The sequence below is a fragment of the Eubalaena glacialis genome, chromosome 10 (assembly GCF_028564815.1).
Source record: "Eubalaena glacialis isolate mEubGla1 chromosome 10, mEubGla1.1.hap2.+ XY, whole genome shotgun sequence".
Lineage (NCBI taxonomy): Eukaryota > Metazoa > Chordata > Mammalia > Artiodactyla > Balaenidae > Eubalaena > Eubalaena glacialis.
The window spans coordinates 18,279,953-18,306,478 of NC_083725.1; the positions used below are offsets into that span (position 1 = coordinate 18,279,953).

The 26,526-nt window shown below is 52.3% G+C and overlaps 1 protein-coding gene across 1 annotated transcript in view; it reads right to left on the reverse strand.

The window, feature by feature from the left end:
• Positions 1-6,918: 6,918 nt before the first annotated feature.
• ZBTB16 (zinc finger and BTB domain containing 16) overlaps positions 6,919-26,526 on the reverse strand; it is a 192,983-nt gene continuing 173,375 nt past the window's right edge. The window contains exons 6-8 of the mRNA XM_061203867.1: positions 14,659-14,829; positions 9,637-9,804; positions 6,919-7,609 (exon numbers count right to left, since the gene is read on the reverse strand). Coding sequence (XP_061059850.1) covers positions 7,380-7,609; positions 9,637-9,804; positions 14,659-14,829 — 569 coding nt within the window. The 3' untranslated portion in view covers positions 6,919-7,379. The remainder of the gene's footprint in view (positions 7,610-9,636; positions 9,805-14,658; positions 14,830-26,526) is intronic.

Below are 26,526 nucleotides of genomic sequence, written 5' to 3' on the forward strand. Positions count from 1 at the left end.
CTCTTGGCAAGTCCAGTCCTGGAGGAGGCTGCCCATCTCTGAGGACTGGGGCAGAGGGCAGCTGCGCCTGGGCTGGCGGGGGGTGGGCAGGGGGCGGGCTGGGGGATTGAGTCAGGCCAGGGAGCGTTCTCAGGCTGGCCTGGCCAGGGCCCCTTTCTCTCCATGAGATCATATCTGGGTCAAAGAGCATGTAAAGCAGGCGGACCCCAGCGGCCACACAAAGCCCATTCAGCCCGGCCCCTATTCACTCACCTCCTCTCCCTCAGAGACCGCGCACTGCGACCCCAGCACAGCGCCTAAGCCCCAGCTTTGATGTCCAAGAACAGAAAACGGCGATTAAATGTTGTTTTAAAGAGGGAGTGCTCACTGCCCTCCCATCTGTCAGGAGAAAGCTGAGGCCTGAGGGGGAGGAGGGGATGTAGGGGACTGGGAAGAGGCGTGGGGAACGAGCGGGGACCCGGAGAAGAAAGGGCTGGATGGATGGCTTGGATGAATGGGGCAGAGGCTCAAAATCAAACCAAATATATTTTGGGCAAAGGATTGTTTTCCAAGATGAGAAATGTGGGGAGAGGAAAAGAATACTGGAGAGACGCAAAGGCCAAAAGAAAACCCCAAGAGAAATGAGAGAGAGAGAGAAGGGGAGAGGAGTGGAGAGAAGGGAGAAAGATTGGGTGAGAGGAACAGAGAGAGATGAGGCGAAGGAAAAATGACAGAGCAGAGCACAGAGACCAGGAGAGGAGGGGAGAGAAGAAAGTACAGCGGGACAGAGCAGCCACCCAGCAGAGGGACTGTCATCCATCCAGGGAGGCAAGTGTAGCTCCAGGTGGTTTGCAGCTCACAACCCTAGGGTCACACAGACCCCAGCCCAGGGTCCCAGAGCACAGGGGCTGAAAGGCCCCTCTTCCAGTCAGCACCCAGAGCGGGCAGGTTAGGCAGGGAATTGGGCCTCCCTGCAGGCTGGTGCCCGGAGGGTATCACATGGAGGATGGTTCCCAGTGACTCCTGGATGATGCTGGAGGCCAGGCTGGCCCCTGAGGCCTGGCAATGGTTTCACACCCTGGAGGGGCCGTCGCCACACTCCCTGCTGTGTTCCTAAGTCTTGGTGACAAGACGCATTATTTTGATTATTCTGGTCAGCGCTGGGCAGGTCGGACGGCCTCGGGCAGAGGTGTTGATCCAGCGTGTCTGAGATTGGGTGGAATTGGCTTTCCGGCTACATTTACCAGCAGGGCAATGCTCCCATCCCCAGGGAGAGGAAAGCAGACACACCCAGAGAAGCAGGCTGGGCCCTGAGACGGCGAGGCGGGAGGAGTCGAGCCCATCACATTTTGTGCAAATGCTTTATTCTGCGAGCGGTGATGCTGGGCTTGCACCCCCAGCTCCATCTCCTTTCTCCACTCGGGCCAGCTGCCAGACCCGAGGACCTTTAACTGGGTGGCAGCTTCTTGGTGAGAAATTGATGAAACTCACTTGGCTGCGAGGAAGAAGAAAATATCTGTATAATAAAGACCAGACAGGAGCCCCCTGCCTCTGGAGTCAGGAAAGAATGAACCTGATTTGGAATCAAGAGATCTAGATGCAGGTTCTGACTCTGCCAGCTGTGTGATCGGAACACGTTATAACCTAAGCAAACATTCCAACCCAGTGGCTTAGAATGTCAGCTCCTGAGGGCAGGGAGTTGTCTGCTCTATTCCCGCTGTATTCCCAAGGCTTAAGACAACGGTAACTGTGCAAGTTCATGGATGAATGCCCATGTTGAAGGGATAAATGGACAAGTGCCTGCTTCATACATTCATTGTACCAAGGATCAAATGCTATTTGTGTATTTAACGCTATTGTTTAAACTAAAACTTATTCGATAAATATGTCATGAAGGTGGGTATGCACCTCACAAATGTGGCATAAAAGTGCCACATAAGTGAGGCTGGGGTGTAATGTATTCTCTTTCCCATCCCCAGACAGAAATCTCGGATCCTCCCCACCCAAGAAAAGGCAGAAGGGGCAAAGCACTTTTTAAAAAGGGGGGACACTTCAAGCCAGAGACAACTGAATTAACTTTATTCTCTTCTAACTGCAGATTCAAGGTATACAACTGAACATTGCTATTTTTCTTATGAGACTTATAAATAAAAATACAAAAAATGTTCACTACAAAAAAATCTACTGTTAGTAGGATGTAAAAAATATTCTCTTTGCTATAGAAGGCACAAACTTCACTTAGTGACACATGGAGAGAGAAAAAAACCTGCAGCAGTAAATTCATATTTTTTTTTTCTTTTTCTTTTTAAACCTTGTCAGAAACACTGAAATTACAAAGAAACGCATCAATCTACACGAAACGAAGGCAGATGCGGAAAGCTGCAACCAGGACCGCACAAGTTCGGGTGAACTGCTTCGGGGCTAGGACAGATAGGGCCGGCAAGCACAATGCAGGGTCGCAGGGCTGGGCTGGGGCCAGAGGGGGCAAGAAGAAGGGGAGAGTGAAAGAGAGAATGAAACAAACAGAAGTGAGAGGGGAGGTAAGGGAGGAGGGAGGGAGGGAGGGAGAGAGAAGAGGGGAGAGAAAGAGAAGAGAGAGAGAGAGAGAGAGAGATTTGTACAAAAAGTAACCAGTAAAATTGAAGAAACAAAATTGGGCAACCTCCTAAAATTAGGCTAAGAGGAGGTGCTGAGGTAGACATGAACTAGAACATCAATTAATTAAAAACACTATTCTGTAATACAGAGCAATTGGACTGGCACTTGTGCTGTCACGACAGAAGACAAGCCATGAAAACAAACAGATAACAAAACAAAACATAATACCCAAACCAAAAGGCTTAGTTTTGCTTGGTCCAGCAGGGCGGCAGGGCCCTCAGTGCTATAATTTACATACATATATATATATATTTATCTTTATATATATGGGTCGGATGTCATGGTGCACCACCACGGCCTCTTAACCTTACAAAGATCATGCATAACACTATGTGAACAACTCCTATGACACACACCAGGAGGCTGGTACCCTGTCTGCAAAGTGGGATGCCAAGGACTCAGGGAGGCGGGGCTTCAGGCTAACAGGCCTGAACCCCCTCTCCCCAGCCCTTTTCCCCTGACCCAACTCCCCTGGTCTGTCTTGCACTCCTCCTGGTCGGCTGTGCCTTTCTCCTCCACCCATCAGTCCCACTGTGTAGGGATAGTCTGGCCTTCTTCCCTCCTACTGAAATATCCAGGTAAGTGCCGCCACGAAGCTCCAGGAAGGAGGAAACAAGATGGGAGGGGAAAAAAGATTTAACGTAGCCCTAGGAAGAACGAACACAGTCCGATCTTTCCCCCCTTTTCTGTCCGATGTCCCATGCCCCCAGCTTTCACCCTCGTTGGGCTTGCAGGGAATTGGCCACAAATCTCCCCCAGTCCCCCCAGAGTCAGAAGGCTGCCCCCGCCACTGGTCACTCCCCTGTAAGGAGATGAGCCAAAGGGCCCCGTCCCTCCAAGGCCTCAACACCCCAGCAGCCAGTTGTACCAATAGCATCCGGAAGGGTACCAGACACTTGTGAAAAATTGCAGCAGGTTTTCTTTTTTTTCTTTTTTTCTTTTCTAAACATGGAAAAACTGTTCAGGCACAAAGATTAAACAAGCCCGCGTTGCATCCCTGGATTGTACGGAATCACTGGGTCCCCCAGCCTCCCTTCCCACCCCTATATCCCAGATCTCCCTTCCCCGTATTCGTGGCCTCCTCCAAAGCAGCCCAAAGCAGCAATGATATGTACTATTTTATATCTCTCTTGCTATATATATATCTCTCTATATATTTGTCTATCCTATATACACATAGGATTTTAATGCTTTGAATGAGTGAAGGAGTGAATAGGGAAAGAGCACATGAGTGAGGTGGAAATGTCACCAAGAGCATTAAGGGACACGCTTATAGGAGCTGAACATAGGAAAGGAACTATTAATCCACTTGGACTTTCCAGGCTGGAGAAAGCTCACTGTGCTGGATAAGGCAGTAGCAAGTAGGGTTGTCAGCAGTACCACAGCCAAAGGCAGCAGGGTGACCAAGGGGCCAGATGGCAAAGAAGAGGGATCTCACCTGGGGAGAGGGCAGTCTCCACCCTCCTCGTCTCCTTAGCCCTCTTTGTGCAGACACATCTAAAGCCTCCAGATAATTTCTGACCCTCACCTTGGCCATTAGGCCTGGCCACCTTGGCAAGGTCAGAATTCTTTTGTCTTTGTGAGCAGGAAGTTGGGAAAGAGACATGTTGGGAGTCTCTTCAGGGTGTCCGCGGCTTCATGGGAGAGGAGGGGAGAGCCCGGTACAGAGGTCTCCCCACTCAGCATCCTTCAGAGACCCCATGCCCCGACCCTCTCTCCCTACCTCTCGACCAGGATCCATCCCTCCGGGATGGTGGGGGCAGGCAGGGGCTGATTAGGTACCATCCAACGCTGCAACACCAGATTACAACAATACTGCATGATTTAACACACAACCGCACACAGCAAGCCCACGCACACACACGCACGTACAAAGGGATATTCTGTTGGTGGTGGTGGTGAATTTTTTTTTGTCTTTTTTTTTTTTTTCCTATTCACATTACGAAAGGAAAGGGCAAGGTCCGGTAGAACTGATGAAGGAACTAACAAATATTACAAAAATATTACAATTTGTAAATATTAGCTCAACCCTCTCAGCTTTTACGAACAGCGGAGGAGACCCGGCTGTGTGGGAAGGGTAGGGGAGACGGAGAGGGGTCAGCTAGGTCTATGGAATAGTTTGATTTTTTTTTTTTCCTTCCCCACCAAAGTTGAATGACATCTTGCTGTTCCAATACTGTTTTCTGGGATTTACAGATCCCCTGAGGGCCAGCCTGCCCCCTCTTCTTCCCAGATTGGGGGAGGCGGCAATAGTGCACAAAGATTTCTTCCAGACTGCCCCTCTCCCAATGATTCCACTCTTTTCACATTATAAACATGACAACTGCTCTAGTTACATATTTCAAGTTTAACTTTTTTTTTTTCCTTTCCAAAGCACTAAGTCATTATTATAGTTGCGAAATAGCATCCTCCCTACATTATCATCCCCAATCAACGGTCTAGTGACACAGCCCCCCCCCAGTCTATATCCCCCCAACACACAACTTTTAAGGCCTTCAGATTTGGTGGGCGAGATTACAGGGGAGGGCAGGAGGGATGGGGCCGAGGGACAGGGGGGTGGTCACAGCAGCACCCATCCCTCCGACTTCCCTGTATGCCTCACAACCCTTCTCCCCAAAACCGCTTCCCTAAACCACTTTTTAAAACCTAAGATAAAAACGCAGCCACAACTTTCTCAGAGAGAGAAAGGAAAGAGAAAAAAAAAAAAAAAAAAACAACCCACAACTCTTACAAATAAAGCATGAGATGAAACGGGAAGACCGTCCCAAAGCGAACACAAATATTGCAAATGTGCTTTCCAAAAATTCGGGGAGGGGAGGCTGGGAGAAGTGGGGGGAAGCAGAGCAGCAGGATGGGAGGCATGAAGGGAACGAAAGGACTGGACAAACATAAGAGGTAGCTTTTAGAAAAACAACACCCCCGCCCCATCGCAACAACACACAGGCTGGCTTGTCCCCAGCCAGCCCTGAAGAGAGACCAGTTTTGGCAATGATAATGCACACAGAGGTGGGGTCGCGCCTTTGCAGGGATCTGAAGAACACAGGCGCCCAGACCCGGATGACCCAGCAAACTGTAAGAAAGGTGGGATTCTCTCCAGAGGGCTTCAGGCAGGATGACATCACGCCTGGGCCAAGCCGGCTGTGATTCTGCCGTGCCCCCGGCACCCCGTCCCCGGCAGGCACCCACCTTCTGCCCGGGGCCTCCCATTCAGATCCTGAGTACTCAGCTCCTTCCGCACGGCTCCCTCCAGCTGGGAGGCTCATCGCTAGGGGACACGGGGAGGGCCTTGGCCAGCTGAAGCCTATTAAACTAGCCATTAACTTACACAAGAAACAGAAAAGAACGCTCTCCCCATCGTTCCAACCCCCAACCAAAAAAGAGATACAGGCAGGGGTCAAAAAAGCTCATGAGGTCACAAAAAACTGAGGTAATTCAAGTACAATGTGCTAACAGGTGAACAGAGGACACAGAAAAGAAGCAAAACGTAACACAAGGCAAAGCGCTCTCACCTCTTCCTCCTCCACCTCCTCCCTGTGGACTGGGGGGGCCCTGGGAGCCAGGAGTTCTGTACCGCCCTTTGGACCTGGGTTCTCCCACGGAGCTCACCAGGTCTGGGGTCTCGTGTGTTCAAAGGGTCCCCAGCACGACTCACCGACACCCTCCCGGGGCAGGGGTCCCCCCTCCAGGTGTAGGGTACCTCTGGAGAGGGATATCCACGTCCCTCCATGGGCAATGAGCCCTTTGATGGATTCCTCCTCGTAGGGGCTGAAGGAGGGCCGTAGGGGGTTTGTGTTTGTGTGTGTTTGTTTGGTGGGATAGTGTGTATTTAGTTGTTTCCTTTTTCCATTTGGGAAGCAAAAGCAGCTGAGCAGGAATCTGGCTTAGGACAGGGCTAGACTGGGATGGGCCATTCCATTTACTTCGTCTGCGTTCTCAGAAAGCTAAGGGTGCAAGTAGGGGCTCTGGAGTCAGACGCAGCTTCCCCAACAGGGAGCTGGAGGAGGAGGGAGACACCCAGATCCATGGGGGACTCAGAGGACAGAAGTCAAGGGGAGCCGGGCAGCCAGGAGCTGGGGGAGGGGCTAAGAGCCCTGAGGCTCCTGAAGACCATGAGGGGGCACCCAGGTATGGCGGAGCGGAAGAAAGCAACAGACGAACTGAGCGATGGGAAGGGCAGGAGAACCCCTCCCTGCCCCAGTCTGCCCCCAGCAAGCTAGAGCTGCTGTCGTCTGTGTCAGCCAGTGACCCCGCCCAGCCCCAGCATCTGCAGGCCCCCCTTCTGCACCCCCAGCCCACCCATCCCTCAGCCCCCATCTCCCGAGGGGTCAGTGAGAGCACGGCAGGCAGAGGTGGTTTGGCTCTGACTGGAGGAGCCCTCCCCCCTTCCTCGTCTCCATTTCCGGACACCAAAGGAGGATCTGGGCGGAGGGAAGAGAAGAACATCCCACCATCAGAGCTGAACAAAAGGCCCCTCCACCCCCATCCAAGAAGAGCAGGCCGAGCTCCAGCCAGGAAAGGAGGGATGGAGGGCCCGAGGGGAGGGGCTCAGCCAGGCATCCAGGTCACCTGGAGCCCCAGAGAGAACCCAGAGCCCGACAGCTCCCAGGTTTCCTTTTCCCTTCTCTCTCTTTTTTCTGTTTTTGTTTGTTTGTTTGTTTTTTGTTGTGTTTTTTTTGCACAGTCCTCCTGGACTTCATCCCGCTCCCTCTCCTCTTGCTCCCCGCTCCCCCGCTGCAGCCGCCTCACACGTAGCACAGGTAGAGGTACGTCTTCTCTATCCTCCAGTCGGGCGGGATCTCCTCGGGCTTGTGGCCCTTCATGTGCTTCTGCATGGAGGACAGACTGGGGCAGTACTCCGTGCAGATGGTGCACTGGTAAGGCGAGGCGCCGTTGTGCGTTCGCAGGTGCTTGATCATGGCCGAGTAGTCCCGGGAACGCTGGTGGCACAGCTTACACTCAAAGGGCTTCTCACCTGTGGGGGGAGGGCAGGAGAAGGCCAGGACAGAGGGAGGGCGCTGTGAGAGCCGCCCCAGGATGTTCTGCACCCTCAGCGCCGCCTCGGGCTTGCTGGAGACTCCCATCCCCCTAGGGCAGCTCTCTCCACGGCAATGGATGCACCAGCCGGTGTGGCAGCCGCGAGTCACATCTGGCTCCTGAGCGCGACTGGGAACTACATTCTTTTTTTTTTTTTTTAATTGAAGTATAGTTGATTTACAATGGTGTGTTAGTGTCCAACGGATTACATTCTTAATCTTGTTCACTGTAACTAACGTAAATAGCCACACATTGCTAGTGGCCATGATGTGGGCCAGCTCCAGCCCCTGGACTTATTCTTAACTCTCTCGGGGGCACGGACTCTCCCCTTCCTAAGGAAGGAAAGGGAGGTCTAGAAAAGGGCCCGCGAGGCCTCTCAAATGCTTAGAGATGGCTCTTCAGCACACAGTTCCTTCCAGGGGAGCAAGGGGATGGAGTCCTTACAGGGCTACAGATGGTGGGGAACAGAGGTGGGGTAAAACTGAGGGGACCCCATCCTGCAAACATGCTACACCTGGGAATGGCTACTCCTCTAAGGCTCTAGAGCCTGCCCTGGACCCTGCCTTCCCCTCTGGGGCCAGAATGGGGGAGGGACAGAGAGGGCCTGGGAGGGCACGGCCACGCCCAAGCTGCGACCCGCCCACCCTCTGTTACAGCCCCCTGGAGCTGAGCAGAGGATGTGAGGGAACCTTGCTCTGATACAGTAATTAACTGGCCAGCCATCTCGCTATCGATACTCCTCCGTGCAGAGGCCCCTGCAAATAATGAAGTAATGAACAGCCAAAGTGATCTAACTATCGACCAGCTATTTACGATAAGTCAGCGCCAGCGCACTTAATGATACACCCGGCAGGTCACATCTCCGACAAGGGGCTCCAGGAAATCCTGGGGGTCACTCTACTTGTCAGCAACAAGCACCCCATCCTCTCCTTGTGGCCCAAAGCAGAGCCATGACAGCATGTATCCTCTACTTACCGCTGCCCCTGCCCACCTCCCCTCCCGGGAAAACACACTCTCTCCCCTGGGCCAGCAGGACCTGTCTGATCACCTCTCCCCATTCCTCTGCTCAGGCAGCTGTTCCCCCTGATCAGGGGAGCCCTCCTACTTTGCCACATTCCACTACCTTCCACTATGTCTCATTTTCACAGGAAGTCCTTCTGAATATCTACCCCCCAACTGGCAGTGTGCTGTAAATGTTTAACAACTGGCTCTCCAAAAAGCCCTGGTTCTGTAGCATTTGCTGATGGCCATGTTGTGAACCCTCCCACTGTAGCCAATTTTAAGCAACCAAGGTGAGAACACAGAATATGGGGCTGGAAAGAGATGTGCACAATGGCTTTCCCAGGCAGGCTCGGGCCGGCTCCAGCACCCACTGCCCCCGACTCTGACAACTCTGGATATCGGGACCACTTCCACCTGTTCTGTCCTCAGGCCCCAAGAAAACAGTTGCTCACATTACTTTTATGTAAAAAGGAACATGAAGGCCCTTTGAAATGGTAAAATATTATACATGTAGAGGGGTTAGTAAATCCAACTGCTTCTCTAATCGTTGAACCAAACTCAATCTAACGTACAATTTTTCCCAACCCTCATCATAACCTAACTTAATGTCGCCTAGTTCTTACTGTAACCCTCAAGTCACGTGAAATCACCTTAGCCTTCACTTTCAGCTAATCAGGCCAACCGACCCCCAATTCAGGATTCAGGAATGGATATCCTCTGTGAGCTCTTGGTGTGGCCGCTTGGAAGGCTAGTCTGGGCTCCCGGAAAGAGTGCTGTGATTGATTAGCAAAGTCCGCCTCGCCCTTGCAGGGAGGAAGTGGCACTCAGGTCACCGTACTAACCCTTAACAGAAGCGGTTCCACTCTTTGGTTCAGCCTGGGACCATGGGCACCCGGGCTTCTCTGCGGACCCACCTGCCCCTGCCCACCCCCCGCCCCGGAGCCAGCTGTGTGTCCTCAGTACCTGTATGCACTCGATAGTGTGTCTCCAGCTGGTGCTTGAGGCTGAACTTCTTGCCGCAGCCATTGCACTCATAGGGTTTCTCGCCCGTGTGGATGCGCTTGTGGCTCTTGAGCGTGCTCTCATCCCGGAAGCAGCTGCCACAGAACTCACACTCGTACGGGTGGTCACCTGTGGGGACAAGGGGCTGGATCAGGCCCCCGCCTCCCCCCGGCCCCCTCTCTAGGGGACAGTAGGGCAGGTTCAGTGCACCGGGAGGATGAGACTGCCTATTGTCACCACCTCCAGAGATGACTGAGGGACCCTCCACCCCTGCCAGCCCCTTAGCATCGACAGGGAGCAACCCTGTGCACACGTGTCCATACTCTACTGTGGCCCAGTGGCCATCCACGCCTCAAGGGCCAGTCTCGGGAAAAGAGAGCCCGTTTGGTTCAGGGATGAACAGAGCCACCAGAAAGCAGGTCTCCCTGAGGGCAGAGCAGACCCAGGGGCTTCGAGACCCTTCCCCCAGCTTCCTTTCCTCTAGGTCAGGGGCAAAAGCCATTCCAGCCTGACTCCCCTACCCTCAAAAAAATCCCTCCAGTGTTCTCACTGTCCCCCAAATTCCTTCCGCTCTTTCCCTCCTCCACAGGCTTATGCAACCGTTTTTTCTGCGTGATTTCCTCTTCTCTCCTTGGCGAACTCCTAGTCACCCAGCAAAGTCCAGCTCACGTGTCACCATGGTTTGGAAGTTTCCCTTTAGCGCTACCGGCCCCCCCCCCGCCCCTGCCCCCTGCTCAGGCAAATTGAGTCACTTTCTCCTCTGTCCCCAGAGAGAAGAAATGTCCAGCATTTTGTCCTTTTAGTAGTAGTAGTAGTACAATTTTTATGGCACTTTTTAATTAAAATGGCCCACATTTGTTGAGTGCTCACTACTGTGTTAAGAACTTCACACGGATCAATCATATCACGTAATCATCACAACAACCTTACAAGAAAGACAGTATCGTTCTCATTTTACAGGAAAGAAAAATGAGATGTTTAGAGATGCTTAAACATGGTCCCTAAGGTCAAAGAGCTAATAAGGAGCTGCGTTGGGATGCAGATCTGGTGCCAGAATCTGGCCACTGGATACTTACCAGACTGCTAACTGACATGCTGTGTTGCATCTGCTGTGGCACCCACCGTGCCCGCAGACTAGAAGCACCGTGAGGGCAAGACGGGAACTCTGTTCATCCCTGCAGCCTCAGCACGCAACACAGAGTAAACCCTAAGCAGACGCTCGGGAAATGTCAGTATATGAAACTTGGGGAGAACTGCCTTTCTCCGGCCTGGAATCCATGCCCGGCAGCCTCCTTTCTGAGGCTGGGGTGTGGGGATTAACCATCTTTCCCTTTGTAGCCAAAGTGGGGGCTTTGTGGGGCTGAAAGGTGAGGACTTCAGCTACTTATTTATTACAGGAGTGAAGGCACAGACAATAAAGATAGATTGATCACCCCAGACTTCGTTCATGAATATTTAAATATCGCTGATTCGTCTTGTCACTGTAATTACAATTTCTCTGGGCTGCATCTCCAACAGCCATAGTTTATGGTAAAGAATGGCCCACTGTATTTCACTTGTCCCTCTGCAGATGTGCGGGGCTGCCAACCGTGTAATGTCCTCTGCATTTCATACATTTTCTTCAGCTGCTGAAGGTTTAAGTCATCCACAATGACCTACGTTTTTTCATTATCCCCATGTCAAACTGCGCTCGTGCCTGGGCATAAATTGTCCTTCTCGTTATAGACTTGCATGCCTGCGCCTTCACTTCCTCTTTAAAATGATATTTTACTCTCTTCTCTCTCTCCCCTCCTCAGGCCACTAACCAAACCTCCCCCTTCTCGAACGCAAGGCCCTGCACCCACATGCATTCTCATCTCTTCTGATGGCTCTGAAGGGTTTTTAAGGCTCTGTGGGGAAAGGATGTTGCGGTCTGCTCCCTGGCGGGCTCTCTCACGGGTGGAAGGTTTGCAAGATGCTCCGAGGGTGTAGACGGGTGGGTGGGAGCGCTTCCATCGGAGGGGTAGGATGGAAGAAGCTCCAAAAGCAGAGCCACTCTAGGGGGCCCTGCCCCGGGCTCCGAGGAGAGCCTCCACGTGCAGATCTGGGGATGAGCAGATTCCAGAGTTCCTGGCACCTGCCCGCGCCCTCGCTGCTGGGGCTGTGCAGACTGGCCGGTCCCCAGCCGCCAGCCCCATCCAACCCCAGGGAAGGAGAGGCCCATGCAGACCCTGCTCCTAATTAGCTGTGTGTCTAACAGAGTGAGGGTTGGTCTGTGCATGCCTGGGCCCGCGTGCCACCCTCTCTGCGTGTAGACGTCTGCACACACAGCCCCGTCTGACATCCGACTCCCCCTCCTTACTGGATCGGCAACGATTACAACTTTAATCGAGAATTCAGTATCCTCGTTAAGATATAAATAAATAAATAAAGCAAGGGCCACGTGAGACTTCAGCGGAGCCGGTAATGAAAACGTATATCGGCAGCCACACGGTGGGTTGGGGGGTGGGCACCGCTGTCTGTCTGTGCCTTTCCCCTCCAGAGGGGGGCCCTATGAGTTTAAAAAACAAAAGGTTAAGGCAGACAGGTTGGTTTGATCAGATTTTTATGAATTTAATTATGAAGTGGATCACATGTTACATGAGTTTAAATATGAAATCTCTCGAGCCAGCCCAGGGAAAGGAATAAAAAGTTAGGGGGGAAAAAAAAAGACACCAACACACACACACACACACACACACACACACACACACACACACACACAGGGATTTTGAAACATGGCAAGCACCTGGCCTAAAAGCCTCACCCTGAGAGTTAATCGTGTCAGCGTTGCTATAATGTACACAAAACTGGCTGCAGAACTCAAAATCCAATTTGTGGCATGTTGATTAACTCTGTAGCCTCTTTAATGAGCTTGACATTAAGTACAGGACAAACGAGACTAATGAGAGCCCCCCTCCGGCTTGCCCAGCGCACCTGTGACCCCAGCGGTCTGTCCTCACCTGGTGGCTTCCCTGGCACTGGCCAAGCCCAGCGTCATCGTCCCCACTCCAGCCCCATCCTGTGGGCTCCTCAGCTCCCCCACTCAACACAGCGGAGAGTTTATTATACGATGAGCCGTGTGAATCAGGGATCCATCAATGCCAAGAGCGCGGCTGGACTAACCTACCCAACACAGCTGCTGATGCTGAACACCCGGCCGCAGCAGCAAATGGGCCAAGAACAAGGGACTATTAATGAGGCGTCGTGCGGGGTGTGCTCAGCCTGTGCAGGGTGTGAAATCGATGGGTGTTGGTGTAGGCAGCACACATGCTCCACGTTTCCTAGGTTAAAAGCAAGTACTTCTCCTAAGCGATGTCTGGAAATAGTCCCTCCCCATGGGTCTGAGCCATGATTGACACAGGGGCCAGGGGCATTTTGATATCTGAGCTCTTAGGAGCTAGTGTGGGCAGGGCAGGGCGTACCCTGGGTGGACTTAGCAGGACCGGGATGGTTCCAGTCACATGAATCCAACTGATGGGACCCAGCAGCAGAAGCCCAGAAGTGGCTGAAAGGTAACTGGCCATCTTTGATAAGGTTGAACTTGGGGGCCCAGTGGGGGAGGTGTTGACAGGAAGGTGCATATATTGGGTTGGCCAGAAAGTTCGTTTGGGTTTTTCTGTAACATCGTACGAAAAACCCGAGTGAACTTTTTGGCCAACCCAATACCTGCAGGGGATGCTTGTGCGGTCACTACAGAGAAAGCCCTTGTCAGCATCCCTTCCTCCTCTGCCCTTCTTGTCGGGCCTTCCCCTCTGAGACCTCCCCTTGTCCGAAGCCAGCAAATCTAAAAAGTTCTAAGCAAATCTGGTGATGCTAAGGCAATACGCTCCCCTGAATGGAACAGCATCCAGAAGCAAGAGTCCAGGCAGGGTCCTTGGCGAGGATGCCTACTGCTGGCAGGCCAGGCCAGCTCGGTCTGTGATAAACAAAGCCCCTCCCGTATTCAGCAGAGCCTTCCATTTAATCCCAGAGCATGATAAGGCCCAAGAATGAGGAAAGGGTCCTGCCAATTCTGTCATGAGGCACACAGAGTTTTTTATACCCTCTCCAGCAGACATGAGAACATACCCTGTTACGTACTCAGAACGAGAGTCTGCCTCTCTGTCTCCCTGGCTCCATCACCCACCTCTCACCCCAAAAGCAGGACAGAACACACACAAGCAAAGACGCATGCAGACTCAGAAACAGGCAATCCTTTTATCTAGGTACAGCCAGAGAAAGGAAGGCTTTCAAGTCACCCATGACCTTGCTAGAGGGTCAGGGGCTGCTGCAAGGAAGCAAATGCCTCTTGGCTCTCAGGACCAAGTATCCCATCCCAGACCCCTTGACTCACAACTACTCTCCTCCCCCAGCATCTGCAACTGGCTAAGCACAGATGTTTCATGGCTCACTGTTTATACGACCTCACTGTCTCCCCTAAACAGGGCTAAGGCCCAAGTATAGAACACGTGCTTCTGTTACTGTGGAATAAGCAGGACCACTTCTGCCACGTTCCCTTGAGCGCCCAAGGCTGACCTCAGGAGTGTGTGTGCACACTGTGTGTGTGTGTGGAGTGGGCCAGCAGTGGGAGGGGGAAAGGCAGAGACAGAGACCAAGAAGGCAAGTTTTTCTCAAAATTCGTCTTGGGTCCACCTGCATCAGAATCCCTGGGGAATATTTACTAATAATGTTGAGTCTTGGATCCCACCTGTACCCACTGAATGGAAGTTTCTGAAGATGGGACCCAGGAGCCTGCATTTCTAATGAGTACCCTCTCTGTTGGGCACACAGAGATTGAGAACCAAAGGTGCCCAGGGTGGGACAGGATAAGAACCGTCCACGTTGACCTGCACCTCGGAGGCCCCTGCATGCCCGACGCTTGAGCAGAGGAGGGCTGAGGGCACCTCCGCCTGATGTGTTTGGAGGGAAACGCAGACAGTGGTTCCCAGAGACCCTGCCCTGCCCGTCCCCGGCCTGGCCTACCTGTGTGTGAGCGCAGGTGGCGTTTGAGGGCTGTGTGGCTGGGGAAGGTACGGTTGCACTCGCTGCAGATGTAGCTGCGCACGCCCGCGTGGACCTCCATGTGCTGCTGGAGCGCACTCTGGGCCTGGAAACGCTTCCCGCACAGCAGGCAGAAGACAGCCATGTCCGTGCCTGCAGGACACAGCGGGGGAAAGCCTCAGGGCTGGACACAGGCCTTCTTCACCCAGCTAGGCTGGAGCCAGAGCCAGCGTCAGGCCAGCACCCCCGGGCCCCACCCACGGTGGCAAACCCAGAGGTGGTGCAGGCCACGCGATGCTGCTGGAGCCCCCGGTGTGCGCCTCCAACGGTGGACAGAATCCACTTACTTCCTGCCCTCATGGAACCTAAAGTCTAGTGGGAGAAAGACATTAATCAAACACATCAGAGCAGCAAATGAGTCTGTAATCGTATGGAGGTCTGTGTCAAAGGCAGGGTACCGAGAAGGCATCTATCAAAGGGACTTTCAGAGCCTGGCACAGGAGGTGGGGCATCAGGCCGGCCTCTGTGAGGAATCACAGTAATGGAGATGATACATGCCAGCCGTCATTCAAGTGTAACTAACTTAAAAATCCCATCTCCAAAAGGCGGGCTCTGCATCCTCACCCTTCAGATAAGGAGAAGGAGGCACAGAGAGATTGAGTCACTTGTCCGAAGTAGCACAGAGTTCACAAGCAAACAGGGCTGGGATTCAAATCCAGGCTACCTGGATTTGATCCGCTCCTAATGCGAGCTACAGACCTGATTCTCTTAACCACGTCTCCATTCATTAATGCGTACATCTTAAGGGTCCATTCATTCAACAAATATTATTTTAGTATCTTCTATAAGGAGGACTCTCTTTTTTGGCCCTGGGGTTGTAGCCACGGAAAACCGTACAAAGTGCCTGCCCTCATCATAGATGTTACCCATCATACTGGGCCATGAGGAGAGCATTCCAAGAAGATGGAATAGTATCTGTGAACTGGAGAGAAACGTGATGGGTCAGAGGATAAGACAGGACAGGTCACCTGAGGAGGCAGAAAGAAAGTAGAGCGGAGGTCAAAGAAGTAGGCAGGGCCAGCTCGCATGGGGTCTTGGAAACCATGTTAAGATCTTTAGGCTTCATCCCAAGACCAACGGGCAACTGTCAAGGGATTTTAAGCTAATGAGGGACATGAGATTTTCATTTAACTCTGTCTGGTCGTTCCCTGCGCCAATCAGAAGCACGGGTGGGTACCCCATGGTACCCTACAAAGACAGGCTGCCATTTTCTGTCTGTTATCAACTCCCTTCCTGAGGCTGCTCTGGGACCATGGCCTTGCGGGGTTCAGCACCACAGGAGGAAGCATCTAAACCTTCCAAGTCCTCACCAGTAGCTCCTTGCCCACCGTTTTGGATTCCATTTTCCTAAGCACGTCAGCTCCCTGCCCCGGGAAGCTCCCCATCTGCTCGCCTCTCTTTGCCGGCATCTGGGCATTATCACCTGTGGTCAGCCCAGCGCTGCCTCCCCCGTGTCAAGTACACAAGCAGGAAAGGGGGTCAGGCCCAGCGCCTGGCAGCCCAGAGTGGAAGGTGCAGCAGAGCTTTGGCTGTGGCAAGTCGTGGGCTGCTCAGTGTGGCATCAGGGAGCTCCCGGTGGAAAGAGGGTGACAAGAAGGACAGCAGGAGAGCCTGTGGCCTCCGGGGTCCATCAACAGAGACAGCAAATGGAAGGCCCGTTCTGGGCAACTCAGTCCCATTCATGGCTGGGTTTGCAATGGACTGGCGGGAAGGCAAAGACGGCCTCTCATTCCCCCCAGCCCCCCACCCCTCACAGCACCTTCAGCTACGCTCATCCCACCTGCAGACAGATGTCGCCTGCATCCACGTCCAGGGAAGGGTGAGCAGGGGAGGTGGAATACCAGCAAGGGCACAGATTTGCTCCTGCACTCAAAGAGCAGAGGGGAAGGGGAACTACTACAGGCCGTGTGCTAGGTGCTTTATCTATGTTGTCATCTCATTTAAGACGTGCAAGGCAGGATTCTCGTGCCTCTTTTTACAAATGGGAAAACAGAGTGATTAAGTAACTTGTCTAAGGTCACACAGTTAGAAAGAAGCAGAGCTGGGATTGTTAAATGCTTCAGTATGTCTGATTTCAGAAACCACAGAGCTGGGCTCATGTCTACCTCTGGACCTGCCACCTGCCTGCACGGGCTTCTCTGGGAAGAGGCACAATAATAACACCAGCGAGGCAGCTCCAACCCAGCTGGTTCAGGAGCCCCAGTGCATGCAGGGCCCACCCTAGCAACAGTTGGAGAACCTGGGCCAGGAGGCGTGCAGTGGAAGCCGAGTCACAAGGTAAAGCTCTCTGAAGCCTTCCTACTGCACTGGGAGCCAGCAAGACCTCTGCAAGGTACTGGGGTGCTGGCTCCACTTGACTGAGGGGGCACACTGATGGGAGTGGTCTGCCCAGCAGAAGCAAACGACGGCTGACAGTGAGTCCTCAAAGCCCAGTGTGGCCTGGCCAGCATGCCCCAGAATGGAGTCCGTCTGCAACATGTCCTGTGACACGGCATGTCGTGGCTGCTTCATCCTGAGGGCCCCCAGCACCAGTCCCCTCTCTGGCCCTAACCTCACCCCACAGAGAGCCCCGATGAAGCCAGACATCAAACATCTGCCTTTTATCAGTAAGACGGAGCAGGTTTCCTGGGCAAACCATGCCCTTTAAGAGCCCAGGTTTCCCCTTATGCATCCCCCGAAATCCTAAGTGTGGAAGGAGTCTGCATCAGAGGGAACATGAATGACATTCCCAGTAGGACACCCGAGCCTAAAAAGCCAGGCCCAGGGACTTCCCTGGTGGTCCAGTGGTTAGGATTCCATGCTTCCAATGCAGGGGACGCGGGTTCAATCCCTGGTTGGGGAACTAAGATTCCCACATACCTTGTGGGAAGGATGGAAGGGAGGGAGGGAGGGAGGGAAGGAGGGAGGGAGGAGAGAAAGAAAGAAGGAAGGAAGGAAGGGAAGAAGGAGGAAAGAAAGAAAGAAAGAAAGAAAGAAAGAAGGAAGGAAGGAAGGAAGGAGGAAGGAAGGAAGGAAGAAAGGAAGAAGAAAGGAAGAAGGAAGGAAGGAGGAAGGAAGGAAGAAGGAAGGAAGGAAGAAGGAAGGAAGGAAGGAAAGGAGGGAAGGAGGAAAGAAAGAAGGAGGGAAGGGAAGGGAAGGGGAGAAAGAAAGAGAGAGAGAGAGAAAGAAAGAAAGAAAGGAAGGAAGGAAGAAGGAAGGAAGGAAGGAAAGAAGGAAAGAAGAAAGAAAGAAAGGAAGGAAGGAAGAAGGAAGGAAGAAAGGAAGAAGGAAGGAAGGGAAGAAGAAAGAAAGAAAGGAAGGAAGGAAGGAAGAAGGAAGGAAGGAAGGAAGAAAGAAAGGAAGAAGGAAGGAAGGAAGGGAAGAAGAAAGAAAGAAAGAAGGAAGGAAGGAAGAAAGAAGGAAAGGAGGGAAGGAGGGAAGGAAGGGAAGAAAGAAGGAGGAAAGGGAAGGGAAGGGAAGGAAGAAAGAGAGAAAGAAGGAAAGGAGGAAAGAAGGAAAGAAGGAAGGAAAGGAGGGAAGGAGGGAAGGAAGGAAAGAAGGAAAGAAGGAAGGAAAGGAGGGAAGGAGGGAAGGAAGGAAAGAAAGAAAGAAGGAAAGAAAGAAAGAAGGAAGGAAGGATGGAAGGAAGGAAGGAAGGGAAGAAAGGAAGGAAGGAAGGAAGGAAGGAAGGAAGGAAGGAAGAAAGGAAGGAAGGAAGGAAGGAAGGAAGGAAGGAAGGAAGGAAGGAAGAAAAAGGAAATTGCATATACGTTCTTTTAAAAAAGCCAGGCCCGGAGGAGCTCTGAGGGTCAGTACCACTGCAGGGCAGACTGAGAACCCTGCAACCTCACCCCTCCCCATCTTCCCAGGGCCCCAAGGCTGCCCCACTATATGGTCCCTTCTTCTCAGGAATGCCTGAACCCATTTCGTGTCCATTCAGCTGACTCGGTGAATATCACCTAGTGTAGGCACTGTGCTAGGTGACAAGAGGGATGCTGAGATCAACCAGAGAAATAGGGTCCCAGATTAGTGCGGGACACAGACAAGCCAACGACCAGCCAGAGGATAAGACAGGCTGATGCCAAGAGGGCTTCAGAGATTCTGAGTTAGGTTTTAAGAAATGAAGTGGACTGAGAAGCCAAGGACCAGAGTGGGGCACAGGAGCCAGGCTAGAAACACCGCAAGCAAATTTCAGAGCAGGCAGAGGCAGAGGACAGACCCTGAGGATGAAGATGAGCAGGGAAGGTTATGGGGGTTTGGATGGCAGAGGGCCGTATCACCTGGTGGGACAGATTAGATTTCATTCCACAGGCAATGCGGTGCCACGAAAAGAGGGGGGCGGGTGCTAGCATGATCCAACCAGTATGTGAGGGCAATGCCCCTGGGGGCTGCAAGGGCACCAACAGCAGTGGCAAGTGGCTGAAAGCAGGGAGAGAGATGACGGCTTCTGTGCTACCACTGGAGGAGAGTGGGGACCAGTCTAGGGTAGGGGCTGGGAGGACCGGAGGAGGACTGGAGAAGTGGAATCCAGGGCAGTGGCAGGACAGGACCCTCAGCCTGGGCTCGAGTCAGGAATCGGGATGCATTTGAAGTCCTGGACGCCAGCTCTGTACCTTGGTGACAAGTTTAAAGTTATGCAGTGACCACCTGGAAAGGAAATGCTACAGTGTCTCTACAGTGGTCTCTCTCCCCTTCCTGGGACATCCCACAGGGCACAGGGGCTCTCCCTGGCCATCGAGACACTGCCCCAGGCTCAGAGATGAAGAGACGGGGTCTCTGAGACCCCACATCCACTCTCCATTCTTCTGTTTGGAGACCAGCAGCTGAGAAGATGGAAAAATATTTTTAAAGGAAAAAGGCAAGAGCGGGGGGAGACGCAAGAAAAGCTATTGGTGCATGCAAGTTAAAAATCTAGAGACGAGATCTGAGTTATTAAACAATTTGCCGCAGTTTCTGCCTAGCTGATTGTTCGCATGTATGATGAGTCAGGGCAGATTCTATTACACTGGGAGATTAAGCAAATAAATGCTAGCTTTTGGAAACACATTAAAATGTGGGACTATGGAAATAAAATTATCTAGAAAATTGTATTAGCAATTCATTAGCGCAGTGAGACGTTCGGCGAGGCAAGGGGGTCTGGCAGCGCCAGCACTCTGCTCCCTTCGACGCCTGAGCCCCTGAGATGCTCACTGCTCCTTCCTCTGCTGTGGGGAGACCTCATGCCTGACACCACTGGGGAGAGGGAAGGAGCCTCCACTGGTTGCAAAAGACATTCAGAAATCAGATCGTCAGCATGCCACAAGGGAGACCAAAGAAGCACATGGGTCCTAGCTCTGCCACTTACTTGCCTTGTGACCCGGAGCAAGTTGCTGAACTTCTCTGGACCAGAGTTTGCCCGTCGTTTGCCACATTGCTTGTGGTTGTTGAGAGCATCCAATGAGATACCCAAGTGAAAAAGCTTTTTAGCTATGAAGCAGTAGCAAAGCCAATACCAGCCCAGACGATGCCTTTGTCTGAATTAGAAAATCATGCCTCTTCCTCTGGGCAGGCACAGATCCTCGCCTGGGCACACAGCTCTGCAAGCAAAGACAGCTGGGCTCCAGCCTCCATTTCTCCCTCGGCTGGGCATCCTCCTGCAGTGAACAACCTGGATACAGATCATGGCCGCCCTGCACAATACACAAGCCTAAGTTGTTTTCTCGACTCTGGGCTGCTTCTTCCAGGGAACTGACCCTAGAGAAGGCATCTTGGATGAGTGACACCATTTAGGACTCAGTGCCAAGAACACCTTCTTCCTCTGAGCCCTCATGATTCCAGCACGATTATTAAACCCTTTGTTGTACTCATTTTTGACATTCAGCTCTGTCTAGTAGATGGTAAGCCCTCCCAAACAGGGACTATCTTCTTCATTGTTATATCCCCCCAAGATAAAGCACAGGGCCTGGCATATAGTAGGTGATCAATAACTGCATGTTGCATTCAAGAATAAATAAGGAGCTATGGGACAATCACAAAGGACAAAGGGGGGAAACAGGGCAGGGAAAGTCATGGTACAGAGCGATGGATGGCTAGAGCTGGGGGAAGCCCAGACCAAATGCAGCCATTACCGGGAGCTTCCAACAAGGCTCTCCTTGGAAATTAGTAATGCCCAGTAACCCCCAGACAGCTGATCTCTTTGGGGCCTCTCTTGTCTGTCTGGTGGGCTGAACAGGACTCCCCAGTTCTGGCTCCATTCTGAGCTCTGTTGCTCAGAAGCGGAGACCCAGCCCACAGAAGAAGGACCAGTTTTACCACACCATGCAGTGAAACAGAAGACCCTGGTTCTAGCCCACGGGTGCAGCCCTTCCCAGCTCTGTGACTCTGAGCCAGATAGCTGCTGCCCTTGGCCTCATTTCTTCATCTAGGAAATAGTATTCATGACTAAGCTGCCCTTTCCAATATCAACTTCATAGGGCTGTTAGGAGGCAACTGGCAAACGTTATTGAGTATGTAAACCCTACAAGTGTATTGTTTTCAATCAATCTGTAAATTTCAATGTAAATCAGATACATCAATTCGCCTTGGCCCAAAGAAATAATTCATCAGGTCAAAGAACACCACTTCCTCTGCTCTTCTGAAGAATGAATGGGGCTCAGGGTTAGGCTGGACCCCAAGGCTGTCTGCCTGAAGGGAATTTGCACTAGAAAGAGGGAGTGGGTATGGCAGGGTTGATGGAGAGAGGTCCTAGGTAACGTGCGGAAGGGCCATGCAAATATCTGTACCCTCACTTCCATCAATTCTATCTGGAGATGGTGACCCCACCACACCCACCTTCCACCCCCAAGGGCAGCACAGCCAATCTTGGCTGCAGGGCACGTACGACTCACAGATTCCCAATTTAAAACAAGTTTAATTTTAGCCAAAAAATGGGAGAAAGCCAAGGCTAGGGTGGAACAGGAGGCAGGAGGGGTGACACAAACCCAGGGTATTTATTTCACCCAGGTGATGACTGGGTCTGAAATTACGAGACACAAAAACCTTCATGTTTACACCTGTGCCATTTCCATACCAATGAGCTCTTTAATAGAAGGGAAGGAACAGGATCAGAGGGGTACACAGCCGGAGAAGATGTTCAGGTGCTACACCTTCTTGGAGCAAGGTTCTTATTATCCCTAGATATAAGCAGTTTCTTAATCAAAAGAGCAGAGGTATCTAAATATACTCGGGCTTTTTTTTTTTTTGGTAAGCCAGCCGTGACTGTTACATGTGTGTGCGTGTGTGTAAGTGTGTCCTTGCACATGGACCAAGGATGGGCTTCTCATGTCCAATTCCACCCAACCTCACCCAAGAAAGGAAGAGCTGCTTCCCCGCCCCCCGGCAACTTCTTCTCCCCAGAGGAAGAAAATAGCAAACTTAGGAGGTGTGAAAACCTTGACTTACACTGGAACCACCTCCCGCCTCCAAATCCTCAGACATGCCTTTCTATTTCCTCCGACCCTCAGGATTACTCTTTCCTAAGACACCATTTCCAGTCCTGTGAAGCCTTGTAACCACACACCAAAACTGTCACAGAAACTGCCACCTCTTCCTCTTCCCCGTCTTTCTCTTCCTTCCCCCCAGGTCATTGCTAAAAAAGTGGCAGAGCTGCATCATCCACTGTGCAGGAGGAAAAGACAGACAGAGACAAAGCAGCCCAGGGCTGACTCACACCGAAGGCAGGAAGGCTCTGTCTGCATCTCAAGAGACTGGAGGTGGTGGGGAAGGGGGGACAGGACAGGGAGCAGACGAAAGGAAGCAAAAGCTCAGCTCATGACACTGGCAGGGGTGCCCCCCTTTTGATGCCTCCTGTGCCATCACTTAGGGCTTGGCTCCTTTTCAAGGGATCTACTGAAGAAAGCGTCAAACGATCCCTCTCTAGCTCTCCTCCTGGGCATAAGTTGCAGCATCATTCGGGATGAGTCCTGAACTCCCAGCCTTCCTCAGAAGGCTAGCTACATGCACAAAGAGGGCCCAGTCTACCCAGCCCGGGAAAATGTCAGCCCACTGACTCCGCACCCCACCCTGGGAATGACAGCTGCTGGAGAGTGGTAGACAAGTCCCACAGTTTACTGCCTACAGCCTCTCTCCCAGGAAGGGTAGAGAAGGCTGAGAAAACATCTTTGCAAGGCTTGCCTCAAACCAAATTAGCCACAAGTCTGTGCTCCAGTGCTTATCTCCTACATATAGTCACCTACTGCTGGAGCACTTTTAATCATCTGCTCAGTTATGTCTTCCCAAACCAAGCCAGGAGCTAAAAACCTTAGCATCTAGCCTTCTTGTCAATTTCAGTCTTGTCAATTCCAGTCTCCTTATCCAGGCCTCCCTACCCCTTTTTCCTTTCTTTCTTATCTGCTTAGAATCTTGGAAGGCACCCATATATCAATATAACCTTCCATTTCCACAAGGGAAAGGGGGAATGTTAGGGTTTTATATCAGTAGTCCAGGGAGCAGAGAGTTCTCAATGAACAACCAAATGGGGAGGAGCTGGAACAGCTGATTCAAATTTGTTTTAAAACTAAGCCATGGATGGGTGAGTGATTACATGTCTCAGAGCACACACCTGTGCATGTATACGCGCGTGTGTGCACGTGCACGCACACACACACACACACACACTTGCTCACCCACCCCTCTCAGTCTCTTGGGGAATGTGGCCACAGCCTCAGGCGGCAGCAGCTAGCAATGCTGGCTCCCAGAAACTGTGTATTTGTTTAGCAGTGAGCTGCAGACACAAGTGCATTTCATTACTCGGCACCTCCAGCTACAGTAAACAAATTTGTCAGCTCACTAGCTCATTAAGGTGCACCCCGGACACGGGGGATTTATTGAGACCTGCACAATAAAAGTAACCTGAATGGATGTACTAATTTTGTCAATCACTCCAACAAACGAGCCAAAGAGGGGGAGAAACTGGGGGAAGGGGACAAGAGCAGGGGTGGAAAAGAAAGGAAAAGAGGTAAAAAGGAAGAAGAAAGTTGAGTTTGGTTTGCAAGAGAGGGTTAACGGGTTAAGATGGGGCTGGATCTGTGCTTTGCTGCCTGGTTACACGACGGCCTCCCGTTCCATCTACCTCACGCTGGGCCACCCTGTCTGGGGTGCACGGGTCCCCTGGTGGGATGGTGTCAAGGGCAAACTCAATGGCAAGATGTCCAACCAAGTCCCGGATCCCTGGCATCAGAGAGGGAACTAAGGAATCGAGGATGCAGAGCCCCCCTGGAGGAAGTAGCAGTAGCCTCCACGTCAGAAGAGACTCGTTGCCTCCCCTGGAGTCTCCCACCCACACCACAGCCCCTTCCCAGCCCAGCTCCCGGACCCTTCCAGCCATTCCAGAATGAATCCAAACGTCCACCACAAGAGCAGAGGGAGGAAAAAGGGAAGGGAGACGGTGTGTGCGTGTAGTGGGGGGTTTGGGGTGGAGAGTAAATCCGGAGAGGTATGCAGCCCTCTGGTCTGTAACTTTCAAAATGACAGCAGGACTGGGGCAAAGGTCACAGGGTCCAAGGCCTTAAGCACCTCCGCCAGCTGTGGCAGTGCGGCCCAGAGCCCGCAGGACGCCTGCCTGTATAAATCAGCCATAAGCAGCACCCGCTGGGGGCGAGGACAATGGGCCCACACGGGGGTGGGAGGCAGGACAATGGGGTCCGGCCAGTGCGCAGGCCCGGAACAAATGTGCCCTGGCACCACGGGGGCCCCCATTTGTGAAACTAATTGGCCCACGATTGAAAAATTGGACCAACTTCAACAGCCCTGAGTGGAGAGGGGCGGCCCGCAGTCCCTTAACCTAGCCCAGCTCTGCAGAGCCTGCCCGGCCCAGGCCTGGGGGTCTGAAATGGGAAGGGCTCTCAGGTACTGCCCACTCTGGCAGTGGGAGATGGGACCTTTGAGATGGGGCCGCCTGGGAGAGGAGCGGGTGGTGGTGGGCCGGTGGGCCTCTTGCTGCCTTGGAAGGACCGTTACCCAGTTTCTCCTGCCAAGAGGCAGAGAAGGACTGAGTTCCTCAGTTTCTCTACATTGCTTGTTCTGTAGGACTAAAGCTCAAAAGAGAGAGGCAGGCACCTGTCTACCCCGAGGGTTCCTGAAACCAAAGGGCTCCCAGCTTTCTTCCTTTGGGGGTAGGTGGCTGCAAATCAACACAGAACTACAATGGGTTCCTTCCTCAATCCAGCCTCCCTGGCATGTGTTCAGCTCTGTGCCCTTGGCCTATAACCACTGCGGGAAGCCTGCAGCTCTCTGCAAGGCTGCATGAGAGCTGGCCTGTAAGAAGCTGGTCCTGAGACTTCTGGGAAAGAAGCCCTGAAATGTGTGATGGGAAGTCACTATGGTGTGTGAAAGGACAGGCCAGGGTAATCGTCCCGCCGTTGTCCTCTTGCCCTACCCTTTCCTGTGACTTCTCACTATTGGCTCCCAGTTGAAGAGGACGGGAAGAGTAGAAAGCACTGGAGTCTTCAGCTGGAAGGCCTGTCCTCAAGTCCTGGCTCAGTGGCTAACTTGCTGTGCACTCTCAGGTAGGTTACTGGACTTCTCTGGGCCTCAGTATCCTCATCAGAAAAATGAAGGTGGAAGTAAATGATCTTAAAAGGTTCCCCCCATTCTAACAGTCGATAATTCTAGGCCTATTTGAAGAGGATGCTGGAAGACTGAAAGGTCTTTCTCCCACTGATATGCACTTCAGGCATTTCTCCTTCAAAATCTCACTTGATAGCCTTCTTTTAGTTAAAGAGAATCTCAGGGCTCCACTGGGAACCAGTCTTTGGCTCACAGAGGGACAGTCCCAGGAGACAGACAGAAGAGATCTAAGCTTGACTGATCATTTGCTTTGGGCTATCCAGGTCTCTTCCTCTGAACCCTCAGGCAGCCCTGAGAGACGGGGTGTTTAGAAAGATAAGGAAAGCAAGACTCGAGAGAACCTGCTAGGTCCTTTCTCTCAAGGGGCCACCAGTTACCGGCTAGTACCTCCTAGAACTGGCCATACACCCAGAAGGGCAATTCTTTTTTTTTTTTAATTTTATTTTATTTACTTATTTTTGGCCGCGTTGGGTCTTCGTTGCTGCACGTGGGCTTTCTCTAGTTGTGGCGAGCAGGGGCTACTCTTCGTTGCGGTGTGCAGGCTTCTCATCGCGGTGGCTTCTCTTGTTGCGGATCACAGGTTCCAGGTGCGCGGGCTTCAGTAGTTGTGGCACATGGGCTCAGTAGTTGTGGCTCGCAGACTCTAGAGCACAGGCTCAGTAGTTGTGGCGCATGGGCTTAGTTGCTCCCAGTTGAAGTGGATCTGATGGGGATCTCCCGGACCAGGGCTCGAACCCGTGTCCCCTGCATTGGCAGGCGGATTCTTAACCACTGCACCACCAGAGAAGTCCTAGAAGGGCAATTCTTGAGTCACTGGGTCTGAGGGTACCTGCCTGCCTCTCTGTGCTGGGCAAGGGCCAGGTGATGGGGTGGGGAGAGGGGAGCAGGGGTTCTCTCTCCCCTGCCCCCAGCACCAGGATGACAGAAAAAAACAACCAAGATGATGGGTCAGAGAACCAGACCCCCTGAATCCAGTGGCCTCATTTCCTTAGCACGTTGCCCAACACACAGTAGGCACTTCAATTTTAAGTAGTGTGTCCAAAGCATCACGAGAGGGCACTGAGGTTCCGCCTGAAGATGAGACCCAATTTCCTTATTGTACAATAACTTATTACCAGGCCTCTCCCTCTCTCGTCTTCTTTAAGTGTACAAGACATTGTCAATAGAGAGTTCATCTCCCTAGATCCAGGCATCCCCAAAGGCATCCTGAGATGCCTGGGCAGGAAC